At 32.4% G+C, this 19298-nt stretch overlaps 1 protein-coding gene across 2 annotated transcripts in view; it reads left to right on the plus strand.

Moving 5' to 3' along the window:
* The window catches only part of LOC108910285 (leucine-rich repeat-containing protein let-4), a 35327-nt gene extending 16255 nt beyond the window's left edge, over nucleotides 1-19072 (plus strand). The window contains exon 2 of one of the 2 annotated variants that reach the window (XM_018714848.2): nucleotides 17318-19072. In XM_018714848.2, the coding sequence (XP_018570364.1) occupies nucleotides 17318-18760 (1443 nt within the window). In that variant the 3' untranslated portion in view covers nucleotides 18761-19072. Of the gene's footprint in view, nucleotides 1-2630; nucleotides 4306-17317 lie in introns of those variants that run through there. The other variant, XM_018714845.1, reaches the window with a different exon arrangement.
* The last annotated feature ends 226 nt before the right edge of the window (nucleotides 19073-19298 follow it).

The raw sequence follows: 19298 nt of genomic DNA on the forward strand, positions 1-19298 counted from the left end.
ATACCTTGGCTACACTTTTTTTGGTTTAAAATATTGATATAATTGAACTGAGTTGAAATGTGACATTTTTATAGTCAAGGAAAATGAAAATTCAGCAATCAATTTGTCATGATTAATATAAAAAATATGGAACACGAAGATAAGCTCTTAGACCGATCAAAATAACTCATTTAGAGGGAAAAAAAAGAAAATTGTTACCTGGACTTGTATAAGTGGAAATGGTAAAGGGGCTTATGATAAACGAAAACAAAAATAAATGCGTGAGCAGGGGCGGCGGAGGGTTGATTTGGGAGGTTGAAAAGTTATGAAAAATTGTATCATTGGGATTTCTGGCGGAAGTTGACGTCAAACAAGTAATCAGTTTTTGAATGTTTTTTAATTTAAACAAATTATCAACAATAACTGAAAAATACATTGTTGCAAGTCATTTTTAATTTTTTTGCATTTTTGAGCATGTTTTTGAAATGTTATTATAGATTTTTTTATTTCACCAAAAAGTATATGTCACAACGAAATCAAAGTTTATTGAAAATTTCAAAAGTTACAGCAAAAAAAAAAACATTTTTAATTCTCAACTTCAAGAGCTAATATAACTCTACAGGGTGAGCCCGGAGGAAAAAATTTTATATGAACTTGTGACATTATTTTCTCATTATCTATCCATATCCGAGAGATTACCCACCATTTCCGGGACACTCTGTATAATATATAATCAATAGCCTACAAATCTCGTGAAAAATTACACCAATCAGCAACTAGTGATACAAAATGTTGTCTTTTACTGTAACCTTGATCTTACTGTTTTAATAATATTTAATTTTACTAGAATTTAATTGCCAAAGCGAAGGAAATAAAATTACTGCTGCTAACTTGGCTTGTAATGACTTATGAAAGCTCCGTATATAAAACGAACGAAGATTAAAACTCACTTAGTTCTTGTAAGTAAAAAGATAAATATGAAAATGAAATAATAAATAAACACTAAGTCGACATAAAAGTGTTTTCTTAATTTCTGGCATTTACTTCGTATTGGAAAATTTGTTTAAAATTGGTCTGCTCCTTCTTCTTCGTCTAGTGGTTGGTTCTAATCAAGTCTTATAGCACCGCGGCCTTATTATGCCTATTGTGCGTCCCACTACTCAACCCCATTCACCAAGAAGTTTTGTCCTTTTTACAAAGTCCAAACAAATTAGGTATGTTTTTCTATTAATTATTTAAACATTTAATTCTATTCCAAATAGGGTTTTCTCAGGAGCGTCATTCTACACATGCAAATCCTGGAATATGCAGAGAAGTTTCATCCTCCGAGTCACATCTTCGGTAGACCGGACTGTCTATAAGCTTTTACAGACCTTTCCTGACAGTGTCCCGTTATAAGTGCCGTCACTTTCCTGAACCGAATTTTATTCAAGCTCAGCAACCCATTCGTTATTTCTTTCAAACGACACTCCATAAGTTCCTTCGCATGGCGTTGCCCTGGCCTTGAAGCCCAGTATTTCCTGTGTTCTGGGTCAGTCCATTTGCCCAGAGCCCCCTGACCATACTGGAAGATGTATTACAGAAGGGCTCCGGGTCAATGAACTCTGTTTCTTGACTGTCAGATAATATACTTATATGTATATGAGCTAATGTTTATAACCTGTACGTACATTCTCTGCTAAACACCTCATTATCGCAAAAATTTATGCTTGAAAGCTCCCTATCTGGGTCTGAGTGCATATATTCCTGCACCCGTCCCTCTGACCATTTTGGAGCCATCCGTAAACTATACCATGCTCCATCATTCCAAACTTTTCCTCTCATGCTTTGATCCTCTATTCGAGTTTAAATTGACTTGCGAAAGTAAAACCTTGGAACCATCTTATCGGATACCATCTCCAGAATTGGTTCCGACATAGATGTGTCCATAATCCTGGAATGGGGACTATCTCTCCACTCGTTATTGTTCCTGACTCAGTATGCTGCTAACCACGCCTCTTTTTCCACCACTAGAGGAAATGGTTGTAGATTTAGCATGACTAAGTTGGTCTGCTTAGTAATGAACAATGTTTTTTTATATCCGACAATTCTGTTTATTCTACTATCAATCAAAGACAAATAAATTTGCGCATATAGGAATATGATGTAATTACAAAAATAAAAAAGTTTGTCGGAAAAACTTACTAAACAAGAACATCATTGCCAACAATTATCTACTGTTGTACTAGAACTTGGTGACTACATGAAGATATCAGCAACAATGGAAAATATCTCCCTATTTATCGAATCGGAAGAAACTGTGTGTATATTTTTATAACTAATTCCTTCAAAATTTGACTTCAGGATATTTGAACGCCTATGGATTACCTATTACATTCTGTCTTGGAAAAAAATTGCTGCCATCATACATGAATAAAATTACTTTCGCTTATTATAAGAGAATTTTTAAAGATTTAAATCATAAATATATAGATGAAAAACAACTTTAAGAATATTTTTAACTTAAATATATAGTGGTTTGAGCTTTTAAGTTAAAAAAAACTTAGGTATGGAAAATGATACCTACAATATTATGTTTTGGAGATGAAAGATGTCTTTTAGCTATGTACAACCGAAATGTGCAACTATTAAAAGAAACCTTTTGTTTTCAGATGCAAAAGGAAATATGGACGATATTATTACTGGCGGCAGCAGTAGATGTTCACATTGTGGCATCTATTTACGTTTCCCCTTACGACTTAATGAAGTGCTCATATGGAGAAAGAGGCTCTTTGACTGCTACCTGCATTAATGCCACGGCAGGCTACTTTAAAAGCACCCCCTATAGATTTGATCAGTTGGACGAAACACTGAGATGCGTAAATTGTTCTATAAAGACAATGGATACTGGCACATTCGACATATCTGGAAATCAAATAAAAAATCTCGATTTAACCAGTAGCCAGATCGAGTTAATAAAACAGAAGGCCTTCATCGGGCTGATCTTCTTAGAAAATCTCTACTTACCTCATAACAAAATAAGATCTATATATCCTGGAACATTTACGGGGGTGAAAAAAATTAAACATATCGATCTGTCATATAATCAAATTAGCATACTTTCGGACGATGGATTCTTGGAACTACTGAATTTAGAAAAATTAAATTTGGAGCACAGCTACATTCACACGATTTCTCCAAGGGCATTCAATGGATTAGTTCACCTGAAACAACTATACCTAAAAAGTAACCTGATAAGTGAAGTTAAAGATGCCTTTAGCAACTTAACCTCACTCGAAGTTTTAAATTTGGAGGATAATCAAATTGTTGCTTTAAATAGCACTGAATTTTACAATTTAACTGCACTTTTAGAGTTGAATCTTGCTAATAACAAATTAAAAAATCTAGTCATCGAGTTTGCACCTCAAAGTGTGTTAAGAAATCTTTTCCTACAAAACAATTTCATTGATATTATCGCATCAAATTTCCTGAAAGGGTTGCACACTCTTGAAAGCTTGGATTTAAGCCACAACCAAATAAGCGAAGTAAACCGGAAGACATTGCAGAATTTATATAACTTGCATAAGCTGAATATTTCCTACAATAAGTTAACCAAATTTCAAACTGGGACGTTCTCGGGATTGCCTCAAATGGAATTACTGAACTGCTCGCACAATTCCATCGAAGAAGTTGAAATTACTGGAGTTTTTTCCCTTCACAGCCTTCACGCTTTGGATCTCTCTTACAATAAGTTGTCTGATTTAGACTACGTTGGATTAATTTCCAGGCTTCCCAGGCTTTCTTATTTAAAATTGGAGAATAACGTGTTGCCTTGTTATTTAGAAACCGAAATGGACGAATATTTCGCTGAAGATAACTTCAAATATGTCCTTTACGACAATAGTGTTGGGTCTATGAAATGTGTCGATACACCAAACAAAATGAGTCGGCCACTAATTCCTGATAAATTTTTCGAAGAAAAACCTGTTCAAACAGGTGCTAGTGGTACAGAAATCACAACATTTGTTTTAATTAGTATCGTTGCGGTCTGCATTGCGTTTTTGTTTTACTTACAGTACCGTACTTACCAACAATTAAAATATTCTTCGTCTCAGAGAACTACATCGGTTGTTAACTTGCTATCAACAGACTTAGAAAACAGGGAATAGAGAACTGACTGATAGTTTTGTACAAAAATTTGATACACTAAAGAAATTATCGATTTTATATAAGTTGAAAGCCAAAGAATTAAAATAATCTGCTTATGTAAACATTTTATTTAAAAATTGATACACCACATTATTAAACTGTAAATAAACGGTCAATAAATATTTGTTTTTTACACAACCAGTTTATCATTAGTATACTATACTGTAATTTTTTCCTTTTAATTTATTTTCTATTTTTTTATATTTAATTTTGGATTTAATTAAAACGTACCTACTTCATATTTAAACACAAGTCGTGTAATCAATAATCATATTATCTAAAAATCATAAACCTAGTTTAAAAGTATTTACTTTCGACATTTCCTAAGCCATTTTTCTTTTAGGGCAAATTTAAAAATAGTAAACCTTAACAGTAAAAATACACCAATTAGTGGACTCAAGATAGCTTAAAATTATTTCGAAATAATTATGGGAAGCATGGATTTTTCTAAAACCTTTTGAAATTACTTAGATAAGTATTAGAAAAAAAGTTATAAACTTATTTTTGTACGCTAATTGTTTTTTAATTGTTTAAACAATAATAAATAGTTTTTTTTAAGAACATTTAAAATAATTCAATGTATTTTAAATCGAATTCTTTCAAATTGACAATATAGGGGCTTTCGATGTCGCTGAACAAGAATATAAAGTCGGAAAATGAATAATTCAAAATGGCTGATCCAATATGGCCGACTATTTTAAACAATTTATTTAACAATTTTCGATTTTAAATCAAACTCGCTTATATTTGTAATATTGGGGTTTTTGAGGTCGCTAAACTAAATGTGATGTCGAAAAATGAAAATTCAAAATGACTGATCCAATATGGCCGACTATTTTAAACAATTTATTTAACAATTATTGATTTTAAATCAAACTCGCTTATATTTGAAATATAGGGGTTTTTGATGTCGCTAACCAAGAGTATGATGTCAAAAAATGAAAATTCAAAATGGCTGATCCAATATGGCCGACTATTGTAAACAATTTATTTAACAATTATCGATTTTAAATCAAACTCGCTCATATTTGTAATATAGAGGTTCGAAAAATAAAAATTATAAATGGCTAAAGAGGTTTTATTGAAAATATATTTTATTTTTTAAAAACAAATTACAAATAGTACCTTAAAGAATATTTGAAGTGTTCAACGTAGTACTGATGTTCAATCGGTGGAAGAATTTGTATAGGTAACTATATACAATCTATTGAATTTAGGAAAAATATTATTGTAATTATTAAAAATGTTAAATTGCTTTAAGCCAATAAAATTGAAAAAAAACACTGATTTTAAATACAAAATTACAAGATCAAAATCAACGTCCCCTATTATTTATTTATTTATTCATTAATTATTTTAAAAACGGATCAATATTCATATACAAATATTAAACTCATACATTTACAGGTTTAGCATAAAAGAAAACGAATATAAATACCTTAAATGCAAACTGAAGATTATTTGTAATATTAAGAAATAATGTTACATTAAAGAATTACGAGAGTATAACCTCAAAATGGAAATATGTGAATAATACACTTTTTAACACACTGATAACTGCAGCTTACTGGAAAACATAACAATCATATTCTTATACCAATAATAATAATAATTATTTAATTCTTATAAACGAAAAACGCTTTTAAAATAAATAAAACTGTAAGTAACAAAAAAATATTTGGTATGCTCACTGCTTAGCTTCGTCACCCAAACTGACAAGAAGGCTATTGTATATATTTCTTAGACTCATATCTGTGTCTACATCAATAAGAGAACTTATATAGACAATTTCAGATACAAAATATACGTTTTAAAAATGAATATTAAATCAATTTATCTAAAAACGTTATATTTTTGCTGTTATAACAATTTTCCACTTATTACTATAAATAAAAACATTTTTCGCTGGATTTACTTTTTTAAGGTCTTAACTTAATTCTTTGATGGTTTATTAAACAAAATTTTTTTTTTGGACTTTATGTAACAATAAATTTCACGGATTTTTCATGAAATATTTTAATTTTTTGTTATTTTATGTTTTTTAAACTATTATTTAATTTAATTTTTTAAGAAAAATAAAATGCACCATCTTAAAGTAGAGAGTTTAAGCTTTAAAAAGTGCTCTCATACAATTTTAATATGATATTTACAACTATAGTTTTTGATCTATAAAGTATGGCCTAAAAAGTCAAATTTGTGATTTTTTGAAATTATTGAATATGTTGGGCTCAATATTTTTCAAATTAAATTTTTAAGATTTTTTCCATATCGCTCACTGTTTCAAATGTTATTTGAAGAGAAATCTGTGAGTTACATATACAGGGTGTCTCACATTTAAATAGCAGGACTTCAGGAATCAGTAAAAGACCTCATTTTGAGTCTAAAAGTTCCTATAGATATGAGTCCTAAAACGCTTCGTTTCTGAGATACAGGGCGTTCAATTTTATTTTTGTTTTATTTATTTATTTTTTAACTAAATAACCGCTGACAAAAAAATCATCATGTTGCGGCGAAAGACTTAGTATTTGAGGGCAAATAATTTGACACAGAAAATCATCGCATATTAATTCCAGTGGTGGAGATAGAGGGGTCTCTATGCATATTTTTATAAAAAAAAGTATAGCCGATTTGATATTTTGCAAATGTTTTCGAAAAACATGAAAGAGCATTCAATTTTACCCAGAAAAGGCCCTCTTGTCCAATGTCGATAGGAGGTGGCGTTTTCAAGAAAAACCGAGAATACTGTTTAGAAGTCAAATAATAATTTTTAAACATTGTGTTACAACTAAATTAAATATGTAGTTCAAAAATTCGGTTAAAATTGTTTTTAATTAATTAAATGAAAATAAATACAAAAATAAATAACGAAAATCATATTACATCAAAGTAAATGTTCGAAATGTAAACCATTTTCTTCGATACATAACTGACACCGACGCTGAATAGAACGTCTCATTTGAATTAAGTTATTGTCTCTGATTTCACTGCATGCGTTCCGAATCCGAGGAATAAGTCCATCCCTTGTGTCCACAGTAGTGGTATAAACTCTCTAATAAAACCCCAGAGGAAAAAATCTAGGGGTGTCAGATCAGGGGATCGGGGAGGCCATGCAACGATACCCCCGCGCCAATCCATTTTTGGGGAAAGTGGGTGTTCAACCAGTTCCTGACATTTCGGCCAAAATGAGCTGGACAGCCATCAAGTTGAAACCATGCTCGCATTCTTAAATTCAGAGGAATTTCATCCCACATGTTGGCACTCTCGGTCTCTAAGAACTCTAAGAAATTCGCAGAATTCAGTCGTTGAGGTAAGATGTAAGGGCCGAAAAGACAATTGTTATAAACGCCGAGCCAAATATTAACACTAAATTCGTGCTGAAAAATTCGTGGTTTGATTGCATGCGGTAAACCCTGAACAGGTTGTAAGTGGTAGGGATGTCTATGATCTCGTCTTAATGTTCAGAAATAGTGCACCTGGAAACACCAATAATCCTGGAAATTTTTCTGGTACGAAACGTTGATGAACATTAATAAAAACGTGTGGATGCGGCTGTCTTCTATTAGGAAATCGTCTCCGATATTCCCTAGTAGCTTCTGCCGAGTTCCCTTTGGCAAACCCGTATATGAAGTGAATATCTGCGTATTCTTGGTTCGTAAACTTAAACGGCATTTTGAATTTTGCAATTTTTTTTAATACTCTACACACAATTAGAAACCATAATAAAATAAGCGCAAATGTCAATATTAGAATGACATTTCAAGTCTGATTTGATTTCTAAACAGTATTTTCGGTTTTTCTTAATTTGACTTCTAAACAGTATTTTCGGTTTTTCTTGAAAACGCCACCTCCTATCGACTTTGGACAAGAGGGCCTTTTCTGGGTGAAATTGAATGCTCTTTCATGTTTTTCGAAAACATTTGCAAAATATCAAATCGGCTATACTTTTTTTTATAAAAATATGCCTAGAGACCCCTCTATTTCCACCACTGGAACTAATATGCGATGATTTTCTGTGTCAAATTATTTGCTCTCAAATACTAAGTCTTTCGCCGGAACATGAAGATTTTTTTTGTCAGCGGTTATTTAGTTAAAAAATAAATAAATAAAACAAAAATAAAATTGAACGCCCTGTATCTCAGAAACGAAGCGTTTTAGGACCCATATATGTAGGTACTTTTAGACTCAAAATGAGGTCTTCTACTGATTCCTGAAGTCCTGCTATTTAAATGTGAGCCACCCTGTATTTATTTTAAAAATTAAAAGAACGGCAGCTATTTTATTATTATTGCACAAAATTATAGAATGACGTAACTTTGTATATGTACTATATATTTTTTTTTCTCAAGTTTAAAGACATACAATTTTGATAGCCGGATGACTCTTCTTTCATTTAAATTTTTGTGAGGTCGATTCGATCAATTAGATTAAAAGTTATAACAAATTTAGTGTAGCGCGCTCGGGGCCGGGCGTTCTTCGAGAGCTATACTTGGGGGCCGCCAGTCCCATTTTTCCTACGTTAGAAAAAAAATTCTACAGCCTTCAATTCACATTTTAGAAAAAAACTTTATTAACATTTTTTATGTAAAATTTTCTGTTCTTTCGAATGGCGCAGTTAATTTTTTTTGAAAATTATATTTTTTTACATATAAAATCTAGCTCTGCGGACCTAGTAGGTCCATGGCTTGGTTGACTTTCTTTCTCCACTTGTTTCTATCCTTGCCTTTTCTTTCCACCTGACAATTCCCAGTTGTTGTAAGTCCCTCTCCACCTCAGATTTCCATCTTGTTTTCGGTCTTTCTCTCCTCTTCTTACCGCCAATTGTTCGTTCCATTACCATTTTTGGTATCCTTGTCCCTAGCATTCTTTCAATATGTCCCATTCATCTTAATCTTTGCGCTTTTATCACACTCACTATTATTTTTTTATACATTTTGCAAAAACTGGAATTTTGCAACTAATTTGTTAAATAAATAATTTAGCGTACACTCTACAGCTGGTTTTATATATTGTTTCTGACAACTTTACAAAGCGAAAAATAAAAAGTTCTCTCTTCCAGCAATTTTCGCGAAGTCAAAATCTATCTTGACTCCACTAAATATAATTTTATCCACACTAAATTTTAAACTAAGTTTGGTTAGAACAAATCTTAACTAATAGTTAAAAAAGTTAATAATAACTGTGGTATGATAAAAATAAAAAAAGACTAGTAGTGTTCATAATCTTGTGTCAGGTATTTACTTTTTCAGCATAGTGTTCAAGGTAAGTAACACTTGTGTGGGAATGTTTACAAATGCTAATTGAACTGGCTACCACCAATACAGTTAGACTATGTTGGATGCCAGAAGACAAAGGCATTGACGGAAATGAGAAAGCAGGTGAACTTGCTAGGAAAGGATCCGAAATAGAGTTCATTGGTCCGGAGCCCTTCAGTGGTACATCTCCCAGCGTGATCAGAGGGACTCTGGGCAAATAGACTGATTGTGAGTCAGAACGTAGAAAATAATGGGCTTCAAGGCCAGGCCAAAGCCATGTGAAGGAACTTATCGAGTGTCCTTTGCAGAAAAGAACGAATGAGTTGCTGAGTTTGAATAAAATTGAGATTAGGAAAGTGACGGAACTGTCACTTTAGAAAACATCTATACAAGCTAAGACTTGTAGACAGTCCGGTCTGCAAAGGCTATGACTCGGCCGATGAAAGTTCTAAACAAAAGTCATACTACACATCATGTACCTAAATTACCCGTTTTCGAGATATCGAACTTTAAAATCATTTTCTTATAGATTATATAAAAATATTTTTGTCCATTAGGTTTATAGTCCATCAAGTTACCTTTGAAAGTTTCTAGCTCCATAACCACGCTGCATCGTTCTTTTGTCTAATGGTGATTATATTGACAACACATGTCAAAAATATACAGGGATGGCCAGAAATACGGAATAAAATTCATATCTTTTGAGTGAGTTAATTTTTTTAAAACGCCGAAACACGTTAACTGATTTTGATTTTTTCCCATCTTTCGGTTATATAATAATTAATTTTTCTTCAACCCCCTAACCCCCAGCTACCCCTACTTTTTTTTCAAATGGAAACATAAGGCATGAGGGGGCTCGTTGAAAAGCTTATAGAAAACTGAATCCAGCCATACCAAATAAACAAGTTTTATTTTTTCAATAGGAAGGTTTTTAGGGTTGTATAAAACACCTACTTACCAAGTGAAATGAAATTTAATTATCTTCAGTGTTATCCTTCATGAATTTGCACAGAATAAAATAAAGAATTTGAAACTGTACTTATCACTGCTAACGCAAGAAAGATATATTTTTTATGTTACGTTTTTTTGGTACCACTTACTTGCCAGGCTTTCTGGTTAATTTTTCGCTTTAGTTGTAAATTGGAGTTTGAAACGTTACTATTGTGTCAAAATCAAGTTATTTACTGAATTGCAATGGTATTGTCGGAAAGGCAACGCATCGAAATCTTGATATTGCTTGGATGTGGAGACAAAATAAGAAGTCAGGCTGAAGTGCGCGATTTATTTAATGCGAAATATCCCGAAAACCAAATCTCGCAAGGGACAGTTAGTAAAATATTTCACAAATTTGAGGAACACGGTACAGTACAGACTTTGCCCAAAACTGGACGGGCACGTGCTTTGAATGAAGAAAAGAAATTAGACATTGCATTAGAACTTGTTGAAAATCCTCATACTTCAACTGTTTCATTGGCCCGCAATCACGATGCTTCTCGAACTGCAATTCGAATGTTTCTGAAACAAGAGAAATACCACCCCTATAAGGTATGTCTTGTCCAAGAGCTTTTGGAAGACGATTATGATAGGCGATTACAATTTTGTGAGGAAATGATGAGACGGTGTGACGACAATAATGGTTTTCAACGAGACGTACTTTTTTCGGATGAAGCTACGTTTTATTTAAATGGAGTGGTTAACAGGCACAACTATCGCTTTTGGTCCCAGGAAAATCCACACTGGACATGCGAATCGCATACGCAGCATCCACAAAAAGTTAATGTATGGGCAGGTATCATCAACAACAGAATCTTGGGCCCATTCTTTTTTGAAGAAAATCTTACTGCCGCACGCTACCTGGATTTCCTAACATTTGACCTGATACCTGCTCTAGCTGTGATTTTCCCTCATGAAATTGATCCAGATATACCGAATGAAAGAATTTGGTTCCAACAAGATGGCGCTCCCCCACATTTTGGTATTGATGTTCGAAGATACTTAGATGAAATGTTTCCAAATCGCTGGATTGGTAGACGGGGTACAGTTGAATGGCCGCCAAGATCCCCCGACTTAACACCCCTGGATTATTTTCTTTGGGGATATTTGAAAGAAAGAGTCTACCAGGACAGACCGGATAATATTGAGAATTTAAAGAACAAGATTAGGGCGGAGATGCATAATTTACCAGCTGAAGTCATTCAGAATGCTGTGGACAGCTTTTACTATCGTCTTGGAGAATGCCAAATAGTGAATGGAGGACATTTTCAGCATTTGCGACATTGAGTTTATTTTTGTAAATTATCTAGTTGTTTCAATTTCTAAATGAAAAAAAACTTGTTATTGAAAAAATAAAACTTGTTTATTTGGTATGGCTGGATTCGGTTTTCTATAAGCTTTTCAACGAGCCCCCTCATGCCTTATGTTTCCATTTGAAAAAAAAAGTAGGGATAGCTGGGGGTTAGGAGATTGAAGAAAAATTAATTATTATATAACCGAAAGATGGGAAAAAATCAAAATCAGTTAATGTGTTTCGGCGTTTCAAAAAAAACTCTAATACTCATTCAAAAGATATGAATTTTATTCCGTACTTCTGGCCATCCCTGTATTTAGTGTGAATAATTTTCTCGCAAAAATGGAACGTTTAAGTGAAACCGAGCGTATTGAAGTTTTAGTGATCATAGGATATAGTGATAGAAGACGAAGTTGTGATGAAGTAATGGATATTTTTCATTAATTTCATCCCGATCGGGAATGTATTTCTAAATTCCATTTCAAAAACATTGCATCATTTTCATGAAACTGGAGGTGTTACAGATCGACAAAAAAGAGGAAGACCAATAAGCGTTACAAATAAAGAAAATTCTTTGAATGTCGTGTTAGATATGGTGGAAAACCTACGACACGAAATTTATTCGGAAATAATATACAGGGTGGTCCGTAAGTAATGGTCCATAGAGAATACTAGATTTTTTACTTCAAAATATTACGATTGGAGCCAATATGCCTTAATAAAATGTTGATAACAAAAAAGATACAGGGTGTCAAAGTTGGAAATTAAAAATTGAATTTTCGTAATAATTATAATATTTTTGAGTGTATGAACGTGAAAATTTAGGGGTAGATGTTTTTGTATACGAGAAATCATAATTTGTTATCTATTTCGATGTATCTTCTAGAGGGCGCCACATACGCCGTGTTTATGACGTAAATACGAGCATAATTTTTTTATCCACAACGTTAACGCTTCTTTTTTTTAAAAATCTTAAACCTACATTATTTTCGTGAAAAAATGGTATACTTGTCATTAGCTCTAGAAATTGTCCGTTTTCAAGAAAAACGCATTTCAACAATCTGCTGCATGTTTCATTACAGGAAATTTTATCGTAGTGTGCGACAATGCCAAGACAGTTTTGACAATTAGAAAAAATCATTGTGACAGTTAGCAATTATTTCAAATTGTATTTATTAATTTTTGGTAAAAATCAATTAAGTATTTAAAAGAAAATAACGAATTATGCCGAGACATAATAATTTCTCGAATTTGGAAATGAGAGATATGACGGTTGTTTATTGTCAACAAAATTTCAATGGACGTGCTGCGCAACGTGAATATTGCCGAAGATTTCCAAACAGATTGCAACCTGGTAAACGACTGTTTCAAAATCTATTCAGAAACTTAGGCGAAAGTGGTTCATTTCGTCCTAAACGTGATAATTTAGGTCGACCAAAAATGATTACGCCTGACCAGGAAGACGAAATACTAATTCGCATTGCAGATGATCCACAAACTAGTTCAAGACGATTAGCTGCAGCCACGGGAATTAATAAAACATCAATTTTAAAGACATTACATGAAGAAAAATATCATCCATATCATTTTACACCAGTTCAAAATTTATTACCTGTCGATCTTCCTTCAAGATATCAATTTGCAAGTGATATTCGGAACAAGCAGAATACTGACTATACATTTGTCAACAGAATATTGTTTACAGATGAAGCGACATTTACTCGCCGAGGTATTTTCAATTTAAGAAATAAGCATTGTTGGGAAGTTCAAAATCCTCATGTAACTCGAGAACGGCACTTTCAACATGAATTTAAGATTAATGTTTGGTGTGGGATCATTGGAAACCATTTTCTAGGTCCATATGAGTTGCCAGGAAATTTAAATGGTACAAGTTATTTAAATTTTTTAGAAAATAGCTTTGTTGATCTATTGGATGCGTTACCACTGAATTTGAGGCAAAATATGTGGTTCATGCAAGATGGCGCTCCGCCACATTTTACTCATCAAGTAAGAACATATCTAAACCAACACTTTCCTGAACGTTGGATTGGCCGTGGTAGTATATTTCCTTGGCCGCCACGTAGTCCAGACTTCAACCCTTTAGATTTTGGTGTATGGGGCACAATGAAGGAAATTGTTTATAAAAACACTATAAATACTCGCGTCCAACTTTGGCAAGAAATTAGTAATGCCTCAACTTTTTTTGATCCAATGGTATTATTTAATATTAGACGATCTTTCATAAATCGTATGGACAAGTGCATCGAGGTGAATGGTGGACATATTGAAAATTTACTTTGAAACATTTCCTATTTTTCCTTAGGTACATATTCAGTTTTTTACTTGTTAAACGCTTGATAAAATCATAGTTTTGTTTAATTAAATTTCTCCTTTAACTGGTTTTGTAAATAAAATTTATCAACTTGATAATTTGTATTTTAATGTGTACAAAGGGATAATGTTTAATTGTCAAAATTAATGTTTTCATTAGCGCACACTACGATAAAATTTCCTGTAATGAAACATGCAGCAGATTGTTGAAATGCGTTTTTCTTGAAAACGGATAATTTCTAGAGCTAATGACCAGTATACCATTTTTTCACGAAAATAATGTAGGTTTAAGATTTTTTAAAAAAAGAAGCGTTAACGTTAACGATAAAAAAAAGTATGCTCGTATTTACGTCATAAACACGGCGTATGTGGCGCCCTCTAGAAGATACATCGAAATAGATAACAAATTATGATTTATCGAATACAGAAACATCTACCCCTAAATTTTCACGTTCATATACTCAAAAATATTATAATTATTACGAAAATTCAATTTTTAATTTCCAACTTTGACACCCTGTAGCTTTTTTGTTATCAACATTTTATTAAGGCATGTTGGCTCCAATCGTAATATTTTGAAGTAAAAAATCTAGTATGTCTCTATGGACCATTACTTACGGACCACCCTGTATATTTCATTAAAGCGACTATATGTTTCCGATAAAAAAAATTGTTTGGCTGGACAACAAATAATCATTTTGTGTTTGAATATTTAACTTCTTTTTTAGAGATATGTACATATGTTACTAAATGTTACAGTTTGTGGTAATATTAATATAGTTACGATAAATAAAATTTGCTTAAGTAAATAATTTGCTGTAAAGGAATTGTAAGCGATGAAAAAATGAGTGCCAAGAAAAATCGTTTCTTTGTTCTTCAAACTGTTCTTTCGGCATACATGTGAGGAATATTTTTTGCGACCCTAAACAACATCAAGTCAGAGAGTAAATAGTTCAACAGATTATGTATTCGTACACTGTAAAAAAATCGGTGTGAGTGAAAGCAATAAAGGTTCGGAGTGAATTCATTGAGTGAAATTATTCAGTACATTTTAACTCAATATTTGGCATTTAGAATATTTTACTCATTTATAATTATATTTAAACTAAAACTGAGTACTTTCATTCAAATATAGATACTCCTTAAATAAATTCTTCACGTAAACTCGTATTTGGTGCACTTGCGCCTAAATCAGAGTAAATGTCTTCATTACTGAGTGATTCCACCCTTTTTCATATCCAGATGCATTGTCTTTGTCTGTTTCAATCGTCCCATTAGGTTATCTCGTGACCGTGGCGTGGTGGATGGCAGTATGGCGTATGGCGTGCTTTGGATTGGACAAGCATCGGTTTATCTGGTTATTCTAGTGAAAATTGTATTTAAATGCAGTGATTTAATTACAATAATTTAAGGCAATATATTAAATCTCAATTAATATTTGGTTAATTAACGGATAGTCAAATTGTTATCTACGAGTATAATTATGTATTTGTAACGTACAATATAAATTATGGCAATTTATTTATCCGATCAGTGAATTATTCGAATCAATTGTCTCTAAATAAATCTGTGTTGAAACCACCATGACTGTTTAGTAATTTATGACAATGATATTTAAATTAACATTTCAAGAAAATATAAAGTGGTGCAAAACCACTCCAATCTTTAATAACATGGAAGCATTTAGTAAGTAAATTGTATGCATTAGTAGACCTAATTTCAAATAACATGACTTACCCAAAAATTATACAAATTTAATAAATTACAAAAAAGTTATTCTAAAATACGGATCTCTTAATTTCAAGGGGTAATATACGGGGGTTCCGAATTTTATGCAGTTATTATGAAAAATATTTTTTTTGTTTATATCTCCGGAACCTATTACCCGATCTCAATAAAATTTGGTACAGATAATCTATGACAGTAGGCCTTACATTCCCTAAAATAGGAGCTCTAAAGATACAACCACTGGTGTACAACTGGGCAAGGGTCATCTCCTTTTTTATAAAAAAAACCTACTCCACTGCATTTGTAAGCACATCAACAAAATTCTTTACACTCGTTTCCACACCACCTGCATTTCTCCTTGAAGCCTAACCCACTATCTTTACAAATAATAACAACTTAAATCAAAATAATTATAAATGTACATTTACCAAAGGTGAGGGGTAGTCAATTTTCACAAGCTGCATATTTGGTCACAAGAAAATCCTCAGGAAATTCGGACAAGATCTTTTTAACACGAATTTTCTGTGAACGTGTGGCTCGGAATAATTCGCAATAAAGTTTATGGATCTTTCTTCTTGCCACCCCGTCTAAATTCCCAGTCATTTCTAAATTGTCTAGAAAACCATCTATTTGAATTATTAGAGGATGCTCCATTAAATACGACAAAATAGCTGGATAGCGGGATGGTACTCCTGCGCATTCTGGGAGAATAATATAAGAATGGCTTAATGAAATTTATATGGGACGATGGATAGGTAGGCCAAATGCCAATGGCAACCATAATGGTGCAGAGGGTCCAGTGTCTTAGTCAGTCAGATTGCCACATCTAAACCCCCTGAACTTCTATGTTTGGGGTTATCTGAAAAGTAAAGTTTATTCTACTCCAACAGATACAAAACCACAACTATTGCAACGAATAGAAGACGGGTGTAATGAATTAACAGAAAAGCACCACTTGATATTAATTCCATTAGTAGAAGAGTCAAAAATGTATCGATGTGGGTGGTTCGCATTTTGAACAATTGTTGTAAATACGTAACGTTAATATTGTTTCTTGTTTACTTGCTGTTGCTTGATAAATATATTTTTATTATTATTTTGATTTAAATTGTTCTTATTTCTAAAGAGTATTAGGCCTCCAGGGAAAACTTAAACACGCCAGGAACACTACCTGACAGGTGGTGTAGAAGGGAGTGTAAATAAGCATAAACATAAATATTTTTGTAATGTCATGGTTAGCAGTGTCTGCCGCAAGGAGATTGTAATGGTATGAATAACTTGAGAACGGCGAATCTTAGGGAATAAATTCAAGTTATCTTTTTTACGTATTTTGTGCATTAGAATATAAATTAGTTACAACATCTCAGTTACAATATCTCTCCAATTTGAAAGTTCATCATTTGCAGAACACGCTGTATAGCGTCTAATTAATTTCAACACTGTGTATCCTAATTAATCATTTATGAGTGATTTATTTTTGCACTCAATATTTAGATAATTAAAAGCTATCTTCTGTATTTATCGTTTTAGTAATGATGTGTATTTTTTCCAGGTTCCAGTTCTATGCATTTATGCATTAACAACTTTAGCGATATTAGATGGGGCAAATTCCCAGATGTCGTGTTCTTATGGAGAAAGAGGATCTTTGACAGTGTACTGCACCAATGCTACTTCGATATTTTTCAAACTAGTTTCATACAGATTCGATCACCTTGATGAAACTTTAAAATGTGTGAATTGCTCCTTGACCACATTGGACCCAGGCACCTTCGATATAAGTGGAAACCAAATCAAAACTTTGGATATTCGAAATAGTTCTATAAAAACTATTTGGCCCAAAGCTTTCATCGGTTTAATATTTATGGAAAAATTGCTACTATCGGACAATCCCATTATAAACATATTCGCAGGAGCTTTTGTCGGCATAAGGAAAGTTAAATACATAGAAATCGAAAATTCTATATCGTCACTGGATCCGTATGTTTTCCAAGAACTTCGACTGTTAGAAGTCTTAAATTTAAGAAGAAACAAACTGTCGGTATTGTTAGAAAACACTTTTCAAGGATTAGAAAACCTTAAAATACTAGACCTGAGCTTTAACCAACTTAGAACTTTTAGCAGTTGCTTTGCACCACTATTATCATTAAGAGTTTTAATACTGCAAGATAATAAAATAACTAAAATTAATGGCAATGAATTTAGTAACCTGTTAACGCTGATTCAGCTAAATTTAGAAAGCAATGATATAACAAACTTCACTATTAACATAGATCCCAATAACAACCTTAGAGTGCTGAATCTCGCGAGGAATCGACTAACAAGCGATGGAGTGGGAACTTTCAAAAATTTGAATAATTTGGAAGATCTCGACTTGAGCAAAAATTTATTCACCAGAATACCTTCTAAATTTTTCCTAGGATTATTCCGACTAAGAAACTTAAATCTCTACGCTAATCAAATTAAAGAATTTTCTACTGGGACATTTTCGGGATTGCCTCACTTAATATACCTAAATCTTTCCAGCAATAATTTGGAGACTGCTAAAATTAGCGGTCGACTGTTACTACACAGTTTGCATACTTTGGATTTGTCAAACAACCACATAAAAGAATTTGATTATATATCGTTCATAGCGAGTATGCCTAGAATAACGCACATAAATCTGTTAAATAATTACTTACCTTGTCACATCGCAGCTGAAATAGAAACTCTGTTTAATGAAGACAACATAAGATTTTATATGAGCAATAATAAAACTGTTGAGAGTTGCGATACTGCGCCTAGATCCCCGCAAGAAATTATTCAGGAACTCATTGATGAAAAGTATAAGGATTCATCAAATGCTCAAACATCGGAAGTTGTATTTATTCTTTTAATTTGTATCATTATAGTTTTAGTAGCTATTTTGTTTTATGTACAATTTTTTATTCTTTATAGAATACCAGGAGAAACACTTAATATTCGCATAATGAACAGTCCTGGCAGCAGTAGTTAAATCATTAAGGACTTTTGTAAATAAAATAATTCCTGATATTACCAAAAATGTACCTACTTTACCGGTTGCTTAATCCTGATAAGGATTATACTAATTAACAACATTTTTGTTTAGTTTACTAAAATTTACTGACTTTAATTCCGTAAGTGAACTATTTTAAAATTACTATTTCCAAATTTAACTTTTAAAAACTTGTAATGTATAAATCATTGTCACTGTATATATTAATTTAAAGTTAGATTAGATCATTTAAATATACCTATTTTTACAATGTAAAAACGCATCTTTTATAACAATTACAAGTAAATTAAACAATTTTCGTAAAAAAGTGCGTCTAAATTTTACTTTCCCTTGCATGTTTTAATTAATTGCATAAGTTACAGTAGAAAAAATAACTGTGGCAAGTCGTAGTAATAGTTTTTTCTGCCATACAGTAGCGAATATAATAATAATATTTTTATATCTCTTCTACTTACAAACAACAGTTCAAAGGTCGAAGACTTATGTGGGAGAAGTGGTGGCATTCGCGCCTAGGACG

The sequence above is a fragment of the Anoplophora glabripennis genome, unplaced genomic scaffold, assembly GCF_000390285.2.
Source record: "Anoplophora glabripennis isolate ALB-LARVAE unplaced genomic scaffold, Agla_2.0 scaffold386, whole genome shotgun sequence".
NCBI lineage: Eukaryota > Metazoa > Arthropoda > Insecta > Coleoptera > Cerambycidae > Anoplophora > Anoplophora glabripennis.